Source organism: Helicoverpa armigera, chromosome 5 (genome assembly GCF_030705265.1).
Source record: "Helicoverpa armigera isolate CAAS_96S chromosome 5, ASM3070526v1, whole genome shotgun sequence".
NCBI lineage: Eukaryota > Metazoa > Arthropoda > Insecta > Lepidoptera > Noctuidae > Helicoverpa > Helicoverpa armigera.
The window spans coordinates 10,458,778-10,474,065 of NC_087124.1; the positions used below are offsets into that span (position 1 = coordinate 10,458,778).

At 37.6% G+C, this 15,288-nt stretch overlaps 1 protein-coding gene across 1 annotated transcript; it reads right to left on the bottom strand.

The window, feature by feature from the left end:
- Nucleotides 1–351: 351 nt before the first annotated feature.
- On the bottom strand, nucleotides 352–14,043 carry LOC110379170 (uncharacterized). Its single transcript, XM_064034999.1, has 24 exons — nucleotides 13,604–14,043; nucleotides 13,004–13,174; nucleotides 12,494–12,753; nucleotides 11,941–12,113; nucleotides 11,379–11,487; nucleotides 10,914–11,189; nucleotides 10,266–10,524; nucleotides 9,741–9,910; nucleotides 9,206–9,335; nucleotides 7,814–7,880; nucleotides 7,176–7,442; nucleotides 7,057–7,099; nucleotides 6,904–6,947; nucleotides 6,699–6,794; nucleotides 6,104–6,627; nucleotides 5,672–6,014; nucleotides 4,567–5,588; nucleotides 4,474–4,496; nucleotides 2,790–4,404; nucleotides 2,580–2,720; nucleotides 2,384–2,500; nucleotides 1,926–2,138; nucleotides 1,399–1,528; nucleotides 352–858 (listed from the first exon to the last, which is right to left on the bottom strand). The coding sequence occupies exons 1-24, from the start codon at nucleotides 13,868–13,870 to the stop codon at nucleotides 737–739; spliced, it is 6,582 nt and encodes a 2,193-aa protein (XP_063891069.1). The 5' UTR covers nucleotides 13,871–14,043; the 3' UTR covers nucleotides 352–736.
- Between the last annotated feature and the right edge of the window lie 1,245 nt (nucleotides 14,044–15,288).

Genomic DNA, 15,288 nt, shown 5'->3' on the forward strand with positions numbered 1-15,288 from the left:
AAATTACTTGTATTTTACAAAACTTTTGCTACGCCGTAGCACTGACTACGCTGTAGCTTCGCGCTACGTCCGTAGCCTGTAGCGACTACGTGAACGCATTCGTGCGCTGTTAACACATTTGCTGTCGTTCCTTATTATGCAGTAGCTTATATTTTTTGAGTATTTTATTCTTCAATTTACTACTCATAACAAGCTATCAATGAAAGCCCCATCGGAACCTGTCTAGCAGCTGTAAAATATTAGCCGGACTTTTTATAGTTGGATTCGGTGTGATGTGGTTCACTATCAACTAACGTCGATTGTCTATCATTAATAGTTGTTAAAAAAACCAAATAAATCAAAAACCTAGTATAGAGTTTACAAATAATTTATTAGAGCACCAATATCTACAACGCGCCGAGGCGGCAATTTCAACTATAATTTCCGAGATGACGTAAAATTTCGGCCGTTGCCTCAAAATGAACCAGTACCACTAACTTTCAAGTTAATTCCCTACACACTGTACGATATTTCGCACGTGCTAACTGTGCAAAATGATCCGAAACATGGTCATCGAAGAAATAGAATAAAATAGAGAATTTTGTTGAGGTGACTTTCTAACAGGCTTCGAACTTCGAATAAATAAGGCTAACTTTCTCTGACCCAGTCCAAACCATCTTGCCCAAAACCCGATCCAGATTATTTCTTATCTGAACTAGGGTTGTTCTACGTAGCGATGTCATACAGTGTAAGGAGTTCAGTTATCAGAGGAATCCGGGACGTCCGTATCGATGGAGCTCACGTCTGCGTCTACATCACTAGCGCCGTTCCTTGTTCTTGTCCGGACTTCGCGTGTGGGGATCAACGTCCCGGTGTCTTCTGAAAGAGAAATATTCATATAATATATATCGACGACAGTGGGAAAAAATAGAACGCAATGTATTTCCATCCTCCGAGACCTTTTCCCCACTATGATGGGATCGGCTTCCAGTCCAATACGCGCAACGTATTTGTTTTGCCATAATGAAGAAAATACTACGCTCCCAAACAAAGTGTTAGTAGCTTGAATATAGCATAGAAGATACATCGGCAATCATGTGATTTTAGTGAAGTCAAAAATTAAATACATCAGTTATGTGACCTTTTAATGTGTGAGTAAATATTGTGCTGCTGTCCTCAAGTCTAAAATCACTATTTATGGGTTTTTAATACAGACCATAGAACGTTAAAAAGTGTTTGCAAAATATCGCAGGTTTTACTGCTACTTGCATTTTATACATAAGGGGGCAATACAGGCCTGTAGCATTCGTTTTTAGGATTATAGTTATCACGCATCTGCAATCTACCAAACGGTAGTGGGATCCTAAATCTACAGTTATTATAATGCGAGTATCGTATATTTACAAAAATATACTTTACCATCAATTCTGTAATGGGTATGCGAGTGAGCAGAGTGGTGAGCTTCGTCTTGCACAATCGCAGAACTGGCCATAGGATCCCCAAGCAGCTCGAACTGGGCCGTGAACGCCGAAGGATCGATCAATATAGCCTGCCCAGAAAATGTTATACTTACGTGAAAATCTTAACACTTGGTACCTAACCGATTAACCTCCTACGAAAATTACGGGATGTATTTGTCGTATACAAATACGTGTGTTTAGCTTCATAGCTCCTATAACGATGAATAGATTTTTGTTTGAAAGGAATTGAATATATGTATGACAGCGCAGCGAACGAAAGCGCCCTCGAAATTAAATAGGTCTGTCCGGCTGAAATTTTGTATGTTGACTTGATATAATACCTATAATATTAAATTAAATGAGAATATAATAATAATCGTTGAATTTAAATTGAGTAACAAAATTGGACCGTAAAAATATGTAAGGTAGGTTACTACATAACTAAACTTATAAAATACTTACAGCAAACGTGCTACTTACGCTGACCTCACTCTGCGGTCCCGATGAGGTGTCACTGGAACTTAGCGAAGTGCCTCTTCCCGAACTATCCTGAGAGTGGTCACTGTGTATGCCTCGGCCGTCTCCTGCGCCGGCGCCGACACCGATAATGGATGGCTCTATGATGTTCCCATTCGCATCATATATCGGCTCATCGGGCGGTGCGGCTCCAGGCCCAAGGATCGGCGAATCTTCCTCCACCTAATTAAAGCTAAAAAATGTAGTGTACAGTGCTCTAACGCAAAGTAAATACTACATAGTAACAGCAAGTATAAAATGTGATAGGACCGAAACTGATGTCGCCAAGACGCTATAGATTTCGTTATGCTTTATGGAGTACCTGAAAAAAAAACGAGAACGTTCTAGGCACTCCATTCAGCATACAATTTAAAGGGTATAAGGGATGGAGGTAAAAAAGCTTAAACGCATTTGATAGAAATACATACCGACTGTTGCTGACTGATAAGTTGAAATAACCAATTAGGTACAACGGCATCATCATCTATAAGACAGGACTCATAACTGTCAGATGATCTACCAGATATAAATAATTCTTCTGATGTCTGAAACGGATATAATAAAATGGCATGCAGGCATGCTTATTATTTCACTTGCAGGACGGGATGCGTTGAAAATACTTACGGCTTGTCTATTTATATCCAGACAAAGACTACCGGTCTCAGAGTCGATCAGAGCTACTGGGTCTGGTTGATCGCCAGCCACAGGCTCAACGTCAAGCGAAAACCCACTGAATGCTTGCACTGCAAGTGCACCAGCAATAGTCTGAAAATCAGCACGGCATTTTATATACTGCAATACTACTAAAAACTAAGAAATATTACCACATCATACCTGAGTCAAATGCTGTTCCTTCCGTTCAAAAATATCCCGTACAGAAGTAGAGTTTTGCGGTTGCAATTCCTCTACCGATGGAGATGTATTGAATTCGTTATCAGCCAAATAGTATTCTGAAAACTTTGACACGGATGTGACAGATTTGAATGAAAGTAAATCCAAATCTGTAACTGTCCTCCTAGTGTCTTTTAAACTGATCATGGACTCGTCGCCAAGGATATTATCGAAGGTACGATTCAAAGCATTTTCTATGTCGTTCTCCAGAAAACTTCTGTTTAAAGTTTCGACAGTTTTCCCTGCTGCTTTACCTTCTAGTATTGCAATTTGCTCCAGATGAGCTCTATGAATATCATTTCTACTTAAAATCACTGTTTTGGAATCTATACGTCGCGTGTCACTTTCACGCGGACTGACAACGAGATCTACCGTGTCTTCTAGTATCTGCCTCATGGAATTAATAACACTGCTAGCATGGCTGTGTAAACTCGAACTTTTTGCCCACTCAGCCTTAACAATTTTATCGCTTGTCATAGTGCACTCAGTGGATAATATTTGAGAGACGTGTTGTGTTCCAACAAGATCTTCACTGTTTTGCTGAGGTTCCAGTACTAGAACCAAATTAGTAGAATCCAAGCTATCGTAGGATTGTGCTAAGCTTTGGTTAAGATATTCATGAGCTAAAGACGTGTTAGATTTCAACGACTTCTTCTTCGAGACTGTTGGACTACTTGTTCTTCGCCTCTCCTCTCCGTCTTTCCGGACAGAAATCTTGACATTAGATTTGTTGGGTAGTTGTGACTTTCGGGAGAAAGCGCTTTGTGGTGACGAACATTCAGTTTTAATTTCTGCTATATAGGCACTTTTGTGCCTACCTAAGAACGGTGACTTACATAATTTGTCTTTAACTCTACTAATAAAGTTTTTTGTTGTCTCTGGAATATTTTCTTTATTGTCTACATCTTTGTTTTCAGACTTTTTCACAGTTTTACATCTTTTGATAATTTTCTTAGTCTTGGTAGGTGTGGGGTTGTCTGACTCACTATTAGTCATATTGCTTTTAAAAGATGATGATGCAGAGTGCCTCCTATTAGACAGGTTTTTAGATCGCGTGGAGGCTGCCCTGACAGTAGCAATACTGTTTGGAGAAGAGCAAGTAGAACTGTTTAAAGACTGAGGACTACGTGAACGTCTAGGAATGTCTATCGGCTTAGATGTACTTTTAGTATGGCTGGGCTGTTCACTAGGAGTTCCAATTTTATTTTCATTTGGTGTCCCGATCTTATTTTCTAAATCATTACGAAAAACCACGTAACTTATATTCTCGCGCACTTCATCGCTAAATTTTAGTAAATCCTTTCTAATCTCTTCTGTTTTGGATCTTACTAGAGGAGCAATTTTACTAGGAATATTTTTTATACCAGCTTTAACAGCTTCTGAAGCGGAATCTAAGCTTTTATTGAGTTTGTCTTTTTCTATCTGTGAATTCTTCTTTAAATAAAGAGGTATATAACTTTTCTTTAGTTTTTGAGGTTTATCGTGATCCTTTTTTGTTGTAATGTTAGGTATTATTACCGGTTTTTTTACCGTATATGTTGATTTTACATTTTTCGAACTAAAAAAAAAAGTAATTTTTACATTGTTTGTTACTTTAAAAAGACACACTAATAAGGAGACATATTACCTCATTACGATTTTTGATGAGACCTGTAACATTTCAAAACAGTTGATCAGGAATTATAACACTGCTTACATAAATATTGTGGTCGTTAATTACCTTAGTGACTGTTTTAATTGGCCTAGGTATACGCATAGCATTGTTTTCAATGTTGATCGCATTATAAGAATGTGGTTTCTTCATTTGCTCCACATTTTTCTCTAGTTTTACTTTATAAGGCTTAGTAGTTTGCGTTTCTGTAGAGTCTGAGTCAATTTGTTTTTCTTGTCTTTTTTTGAAAATCTTTTCTTTGGATGAAACTCTTTTCTCCTTTGAATTCACTATAACTTTTCTGATAGCTGCTTCATTGGCTTTCCTTACCGACGCAAAATTATAACTCTTCTTTCGTGTAAAAGCCTTAGGCCTATGTCGCTGCCACTCTCCTTGATAGACAATATCCTCTGATACTTGTTTATCTCTAAAACTATGAACATGAACGCCTCCGCAGCACAGTTTGGGCCGAACACATTTAGCAGATTTACTCGGAGCAGTATTCATTTTATCAGTCACGAGTTTCTTGCTGGTAGAAGTTTCCAATAAAACATCGTTTTTAGATGTAGTCACGAAATGTGAAAGCGTTTTTGACGAGCTGGCGAGACTTGGCATGTACAATTCTGACCCAGAATCTTCCATTTTCAAAGTACTCGATATCGGCTTTAATAGTTTCGTTTCAGGAGATGACACAAAACTGTTCACAGCTGAGCTGCAACTATTCTCTGGTGTTGGGGTAGCAGTTCGGGATACTGGGGGCGCGGGCTCTGTAGCAGTCATCGTAGAACATTCTGTTTGACTGCAAATATTGACGTCAGAATCTTTTATCTTGATCCCAACAGATCTTAATCTGGGTGTTAAAGTTGTAACGTTATTGTTATCTTGTGTGGAAGTACCAAAATCAGTTCCTTGTACTTTTGTTTCAGCGCTTACATCATGTATTTTAATGCCTGTTGAAAATACCTGAGGCATCTTAACTAAAGATGTAGAGGCAGACAGCATTGGATAAGCAACAAGAGTATCGGGACCGCATTGTACATCAGTGCTCATATTGTGACGAATTCCTTTTGATGTACTGGGTTCATTAATATCTAAACAATAAATTTTATTACACTTTAGAACTGTCTGGAATACAAAGGCAAGTACAAAGTTATTTAATATAAATTGTAGGTACCGTTAAGAAAAATTGTTTGCGACTGCACATTTTCCGTGCTTACTTGATGTTTCGTAAATAAGTTTACGTCAAGTTCGTTACTCAGAGTATCAAGTTTACTATATATGATATTTTCTGGGGTGTCTTCTGCGTCGGTTCCTATAGTTCTACGCAGAGCTATAGTTTCCTCAAAGTCTTGCATGACGATGTCGACGAGGAAACTCTCCTCAGTGGCAGATATATTGCAACTGGGTATGGTAGATACTATAACATTGTCTGACTCAGGACTTGTTACTTGTGACGGCTCAATACATTTCTCCGCTTTTAACTCTGGATGACAGAGTTCTATTAAACTTTTGGGAATCTAAAATTACAAACATAATCAATCACGTATGGTAAAAAGGGTGTATAAAGGAAAGTGTAAAGCTAGCTTTTAAAGTCGGCAATGGTTACCGGTTTAGATGCCGTCACATTGAAGGAGTTTTGTTCCTTATTCATTTTCGAACCAACATAGTTATCGCAGTCTGCTGATGAATATTTAATGCCAGTATTTTTAGCCAGACTGTTAAAACTAGGTTTCTTCTTCGGCAGTTTTTTCGTAACTCGAGTGTTAGAATTTTTCTTCTTTTTATCATCACCTTTAATTTTAAGCTTATTCGAAGTTTTGCTTAGAGTTTTCTTGAATATATCGGATTCTTTGCTATCTTTGTTGATGTTCTTTTTGTGTTTCTTGCCAGATTTCTTGTGGTTGTGTCTAGCATTGGCCACGCTATGGTCCGTATCTCCAGAGCTAATGTGCTCGTAATTCACTTCGTGTTTGGGGTATGGAACCTCTTCGACCTCCTCATTTAGCCATGCTTTTGTCCTTTCCAATGGGTTTTCGTCTACTGGCGGCTCTGCATTTTGGAAATCCTCTGTACTCAGTACAGGTTGAGGAATTACTAAGCTCGGTGAAATTCTTTCCACTAATTCGTAATCTAGAAAATTTTACTAAAATGAATAACCAAGTAACATTTTCAGAGTCGAAATTTTATTTGTTTGTACGTGCCTTTCAAAAATTCATTACTGGTTGTACTCAAGAATTCGTCTTCCATGTCCACATCTGTCAGTGGACCGTTAGTCTCTTCAGTGTTCGTCGTTTTCTCTGGCAAAATAATCATCACTCAATAATTTTAATACTACTTCAATTATCAAATTACCTATACAATAAAAGCACAGACAGCTTATACGTATAACAAATTCTTATTACTCACCTATTGGCTGAATAAGATGAAGATATTTTCCAACAATTTCGTTTCTGGAATTAGAAAAATATGCTTGTGTGATACCTACTAAAGCTCATTACTTCATTATCTAACAATTGCACTAAAAAAAAACACAATATATTAGTTACAATCAAGACTCACACTCTACTGTCTTGCTCAAGCTGAATGCTTTGGGATTTGCTATCTGAAAACAAAGCACAAGACATAACATATACACTTCTGTCTACTCTGCAGGATTAACTACCAAGGCTAGCACATACCAAACTTAATAGCCTTCACAGGGTTGCTCTCAATAATACTCTTCTTCCGTCGTCCAATGGCCTTCTCAGTAAGGGTAAGCAAATCCAATAGTTTGCACTGCATCCACCGAGTAGGGGGGGCAGACTGACGCCCCCTACTCGACTGTAAGGCCAATCTCATGAGTCGGCACACAACTCTGTCCAACTCTGTGGTAATGTCTTCATCGCCTGATATCATTGTGCGCAAGTGACGAACTTTTTGGTCGAGAGCGCGGCGGAGACAGCGACCTTTGGGTAGCGAAGGTGCTTAGGGTCAATGGCGATATTACATAAATTACTTTAACACTACATAACTTGGCAAACAAATGTGATGATAAACTATAATGTAACAAAGTAGACTTCTCTACGTTTTGCCAAATGTAGAAATTCGTGAGACTGATTTTTCACGTGAAAATGACCAATGAAATTATCGATAATAAAATAAATATACTTACGAATGATTCTGAAATTACGAAATACATTATTCTATATATCTGTTATTTTGCTTACTAGAGACATAATTTTGCGCCATACAAGTAATATCAAATTCTTATCTATAGATAGAATACAGGGAACGGTCGAATTGCAATTAACATTGAAATACAAAATACAATTCAAACCAGGAATATCCGGTACGACTGTGCTGCCTTCCGACATTGACGTGGAATGAACTTCTGTGTTATCCCACTGTGAATGGAAAATACAAGCTTATACATACAAAATAATGCACCAGTGTAAAATAAAATTATGATAAGACATCGCAAAAATAAACAGAAAGTTGACCCTAAGGGTCAATTCCCACTGAAAGAGCAGCGGCCGGCAGCGGCCGTAAGAGCACGGAAAATGTAAGAGCGCGGCGCGGCGCGGCGCCGCGCTCGCGCTCAATCACTTGCATTTACGGCCGCTGCCGGCCGCTGCTCTTTCAGTGGGGATTGACCCTAACGCAAATATTCGGATAAATACAGAAGTTTTTACCTACACGCACGTTTTTTGGGATGTGAGATTAATAAAAAGCTGGAATGAATATAAAAGTTTAATATATAAGGTATGTTTACAACCTAAAGTAATTAAGTAAGACCTAAACTAAATATCAAGTGTATTCTTAAGAATTAAGATGTTACCGTAACTAAAACTAATCATTCATAGGTAAACGCAAAATCATCATTTTAACAGTTATAAGCTCTAAACCATATATTAATTTGATAAACTAATTGGACTTACAACGATAAATGACATCAACTCTTCAAAAAAAATTAAAGGTGGGTTTATAAGAAGAAAACAATTGGAATCACATTAAAGGAAAAGTAAAGGCTGCAATGGAATAAAATTCCAGTATAAATTGAATATATGAAAGTACATACATCAAAACAATACTTATGCAGTTGACAGACCGTCATGTGGCAGACAGTCTCATGGTACTACAATGTGGGTCTGTAGAACCAATGAAAGGTCAACATACAATATGAGACTAAGATGGCAGATGACATAGTTCAATCAGGTTCATTTACATCAGAGAAATCGTTGCGGTATCGTTGGCCTGCCAGTCCTCGTCATAACCACGAACGTAGTGACCACGAGAACTGGTAGTCTTATATAGTTACATACTCTAATCAGGTTCATCAATGTAAGAACACACAGTTGGTAAGAACACACAGTTGCTAAGAACCATGGAGAACAAAACAATGTAAACAAAATGTGCTAAGAACGAATCAAAGGCTGGCAAAGATACAAGACTACCGGACATCGACCAATCAGGTTCATCGCTATAGGTACACCCACTTACTAAGAACCAATGAAATGCCAACAACTTACAAAATAAGACTAGGGTCAGTTTCATCAATCATTACAATCACCCCCGCACTCAGAAACATTTAATGATTACTTAGTCACTCCTTAGTGACATCCTTCACTGACTTAAGTAACTATTAAATGTCTCTGAGTGTTAGGTTCAGTTGCTAAGAACCAATGATAGTTACAAGACTACAGTACAAAGTTCAATCAGGTTCATTTACATCAGAGAAGGCGGTATCGTTGTCCTGCCAGTCCTCGTCGTGTGTGACGACGGAGGTAGTGTCGACGACCAGGCGGGAGTGTATCACCACGTCGTTCACTATCTCGTAGCCGTTCCACTCGAGGAGGTCCCTGGAACAAAAGTTAAGTACATCAAGCTACTACAATCTGTCCAGTTAATAGATTTTCAACTTTATCTCTAAAGTATAAGGTTCAATGTCCAATTGGGAAAAATTTACAGAATGGCGTAGGTACATTTGTAACGCTGCCTAGCGCCCTCTATTATCACCTAAATGTTATACATACTTACCACCACGGCACCACGATAAAAACTAGCATGTATTTTGTTCTAAAGTAGGTATATAAACAATGTCACAGATAGAGCGAATTGGAGAAGACAAATTAGGAAAGCTATTGCGAAAACAGCACGAACTTTCACATTTTTATCTATCTTTATCTTTTCAGTAATCACTAAATTAAATTCCAAGTTATAAACATTTCTTAGTATATTTCAATGCTAAGTATATCGATACTCACCGAACCTTATCGACATCATCAGTGATGTGCTGCACAACGTTCATGAGATGCGACATCGGTATCTCGAGCCGGTTGACGTCTACTGAGAACTCCTCGTCATACTGCGTGTCGATCATACGGTTGATCTCTTCCGATATCAAGTCCAGGATGCGGACCTCTTCGGATTTTGTCTGTAAAGAGGTTTAGCTGTTATGTAGTCGACCTTTTTATTTGTAAAAGTAGTTTTAATAGAATTTGCAAGTCATTGTTCAAGAATATAACTAAATTCAAACGTATAGGTAAAAATCTGTTTGGTCCAAATGTGTAAGAGAGTCCACAGAATTTAACAGGGTTTAGAACCTCTCCTACTTTAGGGGCCAAGAACACGAAAAAAGAGAAACTCGTTCATTTTAAATAGTAAAAAAACTATTTAAGCATCTTCAAAGTATACCCCCCAAAAGGATTTCCCCTTCGCAAAAAAAAACATATATCAATGTTAAAGTGCCACTTTCAGACTTAATAAAAAAAATAGACTAGAATAATTACCTCAAAAGGATAGATATACTCTCTAACAGTCTTGTAATACTCATTCCAATATGGTGCATTATCTCCCCAATTGATGTTACACCATAGATTAGACCCGTCCTCGGCTTGGCTGAACTTATTGAAGTTCAAAGCCTTGGTGAGGTGACGGATCTCATTCACCACTTCCCGGGTGTGGACCAAAGAGTCGAACCTGTTCTTGGCCATCAAGTTTTGTGTAGTTTTTGAGAATTTTTTGATATGCATCGTTGAGCAGTTTAACCTGGAACATAGGTCTTGGTGTTAATTATAAAAAAAAAAAAACAGGATTGGATGGGGAGATATTTCACCATTTCTTGTTCCCAACAAGACGCATAGAAGTGGCAAAGGGCGGGCGTACCAAAAATTATAGAAACTTATAGCTAAGAAATACGATTATTGAGGATGTTCATGAATTCTGTGAACTGAGAAAACCTATTTTACTGCGTACCTACTTTAATTTTATGTAGGTATATGATGAACAGATGATAATATAATCGCATTGACGATAAACAACACACAATATACAGATGAACTCAAAGACCATAGTCTCCACAATCAGTTTAAAAAATCTACACAAAACCTAAAGTTACACTACCCAAGATGACATACAGCAACAAAATCAGTCAGAACCTGCTACAAACGTCTTCGATATCATACACCTTATGACTGACTCGTCTCCTTGGCACCAACACATCATAGTAATTTTCATGATCGAACATCATGAAACTCTTCCCCATCTCTGTATCGAGGTTGCATTGCAGAGTCTGATCACGGTAAGTGTAGGACTCCACAGAGTATGTAGGCTCGGAATACGGCATAGAGTTGGATAGAGTAGACGATATTACTAACGTCAAGTGGGATCGCTTTTCAGGGTATATGATCTCGGTCAGGGATTGGGCACTGGAACTTTTTTAAAAGTCACTTTATGTCTACCTGTCACACACATGTCTTTAATTCAGTGTATTTATTTTGAATTCATTAGAAACTTACTTCCAATTAATCCAAAATATTTAAAGAGAATGGCATCGGAATTTGTTCTACAAGGACTTAATTGAGACTTGGGAAGGGGCCTGTGTATTGTAAAAGAGCACTTACTCATTCTGTGGCATTGGATCCGTTCCACAGTCAACATCATGTCGTGTCGATTCCGAGCTTTCCCAGCCGCCAAACACTTCACTGAAGTTGTTTGGACTTGGTGTAGGAGCTGTAAACAAAAATTGATTTGTTTATGTTACAACAACTTAAAAGCTATAATGATATCCTCTCCTATTCCTACTTGAATTAAGTGTAAAAGTGAAGCAAGTGAAACACGTTTGTTAAAAATATGAACTTAATATAATTATGTTAACATGTGGAAGCTTGTCATTAGCAATTATTTTATATACTTTGTTAAATAATTGGTGTAATTAGTCTGTAAGCTTTCTTTAAAACTAAATAAATAAATATTGTTGATTACTTGACTAGCCCCGATTAGTGTCACCAGCATCCAGAGTGAGCTTATGCTTACTTACCACATGCAAATAAAAAGTCTAAACATTTGCAACCAATGCCATACATTTCCATATTTTGATTGTTATTACATCAGGCATGCCATCCTATCATAAGCTAATATTTATAAGACTATCTAGGTTTAGGTTTTTATTTAAAATATACTCACTAGTAACTAAAGCCAAGCTGTTAAGGTGTAAATCAGCCTGCTTAAGGTAATTCTTGGATATGAACAGCGACAACTGGCTGCAGCAGCCATAGTGCTTAGTCCCAGGTGGGCCGGGACCCACACCCTGGCACGTCACCGTGTAGTTAGGATACCTCACTACTATGTTGCTGCACCTGTGGATACAAATACAACCTTTGTATAGCAACAGTTGATCAACATTGTTGATGAATGTTGCATTCAAAGAGAACATGCTAACAGTCTTTATCAACTCTGCAACATACAGGTGCAACTTTGTTTCTAAAGAAAAGGTTACTATGAATATAGGGCCTTAACTGATCACTGTAGGCAGTTGTATGTGACATTGTAAAAAATTGCCTTCATAATACAATACTTTGTTCTTAATTACCATATTGTACCCTCTGTGTGTACAACTAGCATTCATAATATTGCAGCAACAAAGTTACAAGGGATCTCTTGAATACAATTGCCTTTTGAGTTCAAGACAATCAATGATTGTATTTGCCTGTTATTTAAACTACTAATAAAATATTACCAATCATGAAACTGTTCCCTAGTCCACTCAAACAGATGATCCCAACGTCTTAGTCCGTTCTTCTCCAATGCTTTGAACAGGACATTGAAATCAGCATTGGGTGTAGTGAACACAACAATCCAGGGTTTTATGAAACCAAATACTGTGTGGACGAGTCTATCGAGGTCATGAGGAAGCATGTGTTCTATCATCTCAATGGCAATGACTGCATCACAGCCGATGAGCCTGTAGTCTGGATCTGCTGCGTTTCCTTGGAACAACTGGAATTAGAAACATGTATTTTTTTTTATCCATTGACAATGTTTCATTGTTGCAAAATGTGTAAGTATAAAAGAGGAATTAAGTTATCAATCCATATTTGCGAGTGACAAAATTGAGATAAGGGATGATGGTGACTTTCATATCTAATCAAAATTAAACTGTACTATGTCTATTTTCTTATATTGGCTTGTAGAAAGCAGACAAAAATTTCCCTTTAATAATAAAAAATATATTAAAACAATATCTTACGGTAACTTGTAATGGACTTTCCCTCTTCGGAGAATACTCATCACTTCCGAGCAGATCGGAGGAGCATCTAAGAGGAATAGTCTCAATGTCTACTCCAAGAATGCAGCGAATGCCAGGCACCTCCTTCAGGTATTTGATGAAGCTCATGTCATGGTGTCCAAAGTCCACTACCTGGAAACAGATTTTTTATGGACCTACGTAACTGCCAGTTTAGATAAACAAAAGTAGCAAATTAAAATATACCTATCTGTAATTTTCGCTAGTAAATAAATATTTTATTTTATTGTTATTTTATAAAATATGTGAAGTACTTGCTCGGCTATATAAGGTCCCATAACAAACTTACGATTTTAGGAAAAATCCCTAAAACTAAGGTTGTTATTGTCTGTAGACAAGATCTTACTTAAGCCCTAAGACAACCAATTGAAAAAGTGTATAAATGTAGGAACCATAGCCAGTTCTAGTAAAACATAAATGACAGGGAAACTTCTTCAAGCATAAAAGGTGCTTTATATTCCCCATAATTTAATCTTAATTTTACTGCGAACAAAACAGCGAAGTAGACCTTTTAAATAGCAGTAAAAGAAAACCCGGTGATACCTTCTCAAGCCTTCCACACCACCGTTCGTCCATGAGACAATCGCTTACAGCGGCGTACCGCTGTGCGTACATCGGCGGGAAAAATGTAACTCCCTTCTCCTCATCGAACTCCGCGAACACCTGGTCATCACCATCCTCATCTTCCTCGCCATTCCCACTTCCAGTAAAGGCATAAGTAAAGTGCTTATAATAAGGCCGAAATATACGGTCTAAAGCAGTCAGCAACGATTCACGGAAAAAAACCAAAGTCTGAAGAGCTACTATCATGATTCACGGTTAGGACTGGAGATTTCAAAATGTTGTGACTTAAGTATTTATCTCCCAACGAAAGTGGCCGACAATGCCATGATGTTCACATGTTTATTTTCTTTTTTCTTGTTTTGACTTTGGATGACAGTTATTTTGACGTTTATCTTCGGAGGTCTTTGGAAAATTCATAGACATTCATAGACTTTTTGATTAGGTGTTGCCCTGAATTACCCAAGCTGGTGACTGAGTTCGATGGTTCGTACATTGAGTTCGAAGGTTAGTCGAAAACCTCATAAATACAATAAAATTAAACCCAAAAATTAATTGTTATTAACAAACATCAACACAATGCTAGCAACTGCATGTTGGAGTTGATAATACAGGGCATAGTATCTATCAATTTCCAACAACAGCTTTATTGCTCATGCATCATCAATGTTGCTTAACATAGTTTACCATGAATATGGGGCGTTATAGCAACTTCCAACTATGGTTCAATATGTTAGCTTACCTTCAAAATAAATCATGAAACAATTTGCCAGATTGACCAGTATAAATAGTGTAATGTTTCTATTAATCCGGCTATTAGCGATTCAAAATTCATATCCCCAACACAAAAGGAACATTTTTTTGAAGCTTTAACATAGGCTGAATTGCGTGCCTACCCAGCAAAATTCCACAACAAACAGCGTTAACAAAACACACATTTTTGTCTGTTCTTCTTTAAGTACATATATTCCTTCTCCGTTTGAGAGGAGTCAGGCCCAGCAGTGGGACGATAAAAAAGACTTTAACATAAAATGATCTCATTAAAAATGTTGCGAGACATGTTGAGGTGTTGTATTGCCATGTTACGCAACAAAATGTACTAGGTATATATTTGAGGCTTTCTTCAAATATACACTAATTTATTTTCATGCTTTCACAGCTGAGCGTAAAAAATCTCGCTGTTATCATTTGCAAGTAGTTCTAGTACGTCTTGCCATTACTAATGATTTTATCGCATCGTGTGGGCATCACCTAACCTATAGTCTGTTTTTTAATCTCGTAGACTAAATTGACACTTGCAAAATGTCAAACTTTCTAATAATTTTGCTAGCTCTGTGGTGCAGTGTTGTACTTACGATACCGGTTCGTTGAATCGTAACTTTTTATCTATAATAGACGAATTTAATATTCATTCAAAGTTTTATATTTAAAATTCACGTACGTACACATGGCTGTACGACGTGCTACAAACTGCCAGGGATATCTGACCACGCAAAGCCATGCGTAATCATCAAGGATAAGCCCATTATTTCAGGATGACTTATTGTAAAAAGTTACGATTCAACGAACCGGTATCGTAAGTACAACACTGCACCACAGAGCTAGCAAAATTATTAGAAAGTTTGACATTTTGCAAGTGTCAATTTAGTCTACGAGATTAAAAAACA